General features: G+C 38.6%; 1 protein-coding gene across 1 annotated transcript; it reads right to left on the bottom strand.

Annotated features, from left to right (window-relative positions):
- Nucleotides 1–245: 245 nt before the first annotated feature.
- LOAG_19278 (zinc finger protein) lies at nucleotides 246–578 on the bottom strand (the record flags this gene model as incomplete). The annotated part of the gene is made up of 1 exon (XM_020451929.1): nucleotides 246–578. The coding sequence occupies one exon, from the start codon at nucleotides 576–578 to the stop codon at nucleotides 246–248; it is 333 nt and encodes a 110-aa protein (XP_020304264.1).
- Between the last annotated feature and the right edge of the window lie 169 nt (nucleotides 579–747).

Below are 747 nucleotides of genomic sequence, written 5' to 3'. Positions count from 1 at the left end.
CAAGTGAACATGAAAGGGGAAATTCTATTCACTACGATAAGAAGAACGAAAAAGAAGTCTTAGAGGGACTATACTAATTTTCATATAAAGGAATACAATGCTAACAATACAGTGAGGGAAAACGAATTAATCCTATAGGAAATCCAGAAAAATAGCAATGCGTATTTCAGTTTAAAATGTGTTTGTCAGCCCATCATGTGTGATTTCAAAGAGATTTTCCACAGGAAAGCTTTACCGCATGCAATTCAATTGAATCTAAACCTAGCATTGCCATGAACCTTCATATGTCTTCTCATATTCCCTGATTGGGAGAAGCTTTTGTTACATTTCAAACAAGAGTGCTTCTCACCAGTATGAATTTTCTCATGTGTACGCAGATTCGATGACTGGGCGAAATTCTTCCCACATTCCGAACAAGAATACGGCTTCTCCCCGGTATGAATTTTCTTATGCATATTCAGAAGCGATGGCCAGATGAAACTCATGTTGCATTCTGAACAAGAGAACGGCTTCTCACTCGTATGATTCTCGTATGCGTTCTCGGTGTAGCAACGAAATCCTTCTTGGATATTTCGCATTTGAACCGCTTCTTACCTGTGTGAGTCGTATTTTCTGGTTGTTTCCTTTTGAGTATTTGATTGTTGGATGTTTCATTTTGATACGACTTCTTACCGGTATGAATTTTCTTATGTGCATTCAGACTCGTTGTGTGGGTGAAATTCTTCCCATACTGCGGACAAGAGTACT

This window comes from Loa loa (assembly GCF_000183805.2).
Source record: "Loa loa unplaced genomic scaffold supercont3.4484, whole genome shotgun sequence".
Classification (NCBI taxonomy): domain Eukaryota; kingdom Metazoa; phylum Nematoda; class Chromadorea; order Rhabditida; family Onchocercidae; genus Loa; species Loa loa.
The sequence above is the reverse complement of the archived record's forward strand: the minus strand, read 5'-3'. Positions and strand labels throughout refer to the sequence as shown.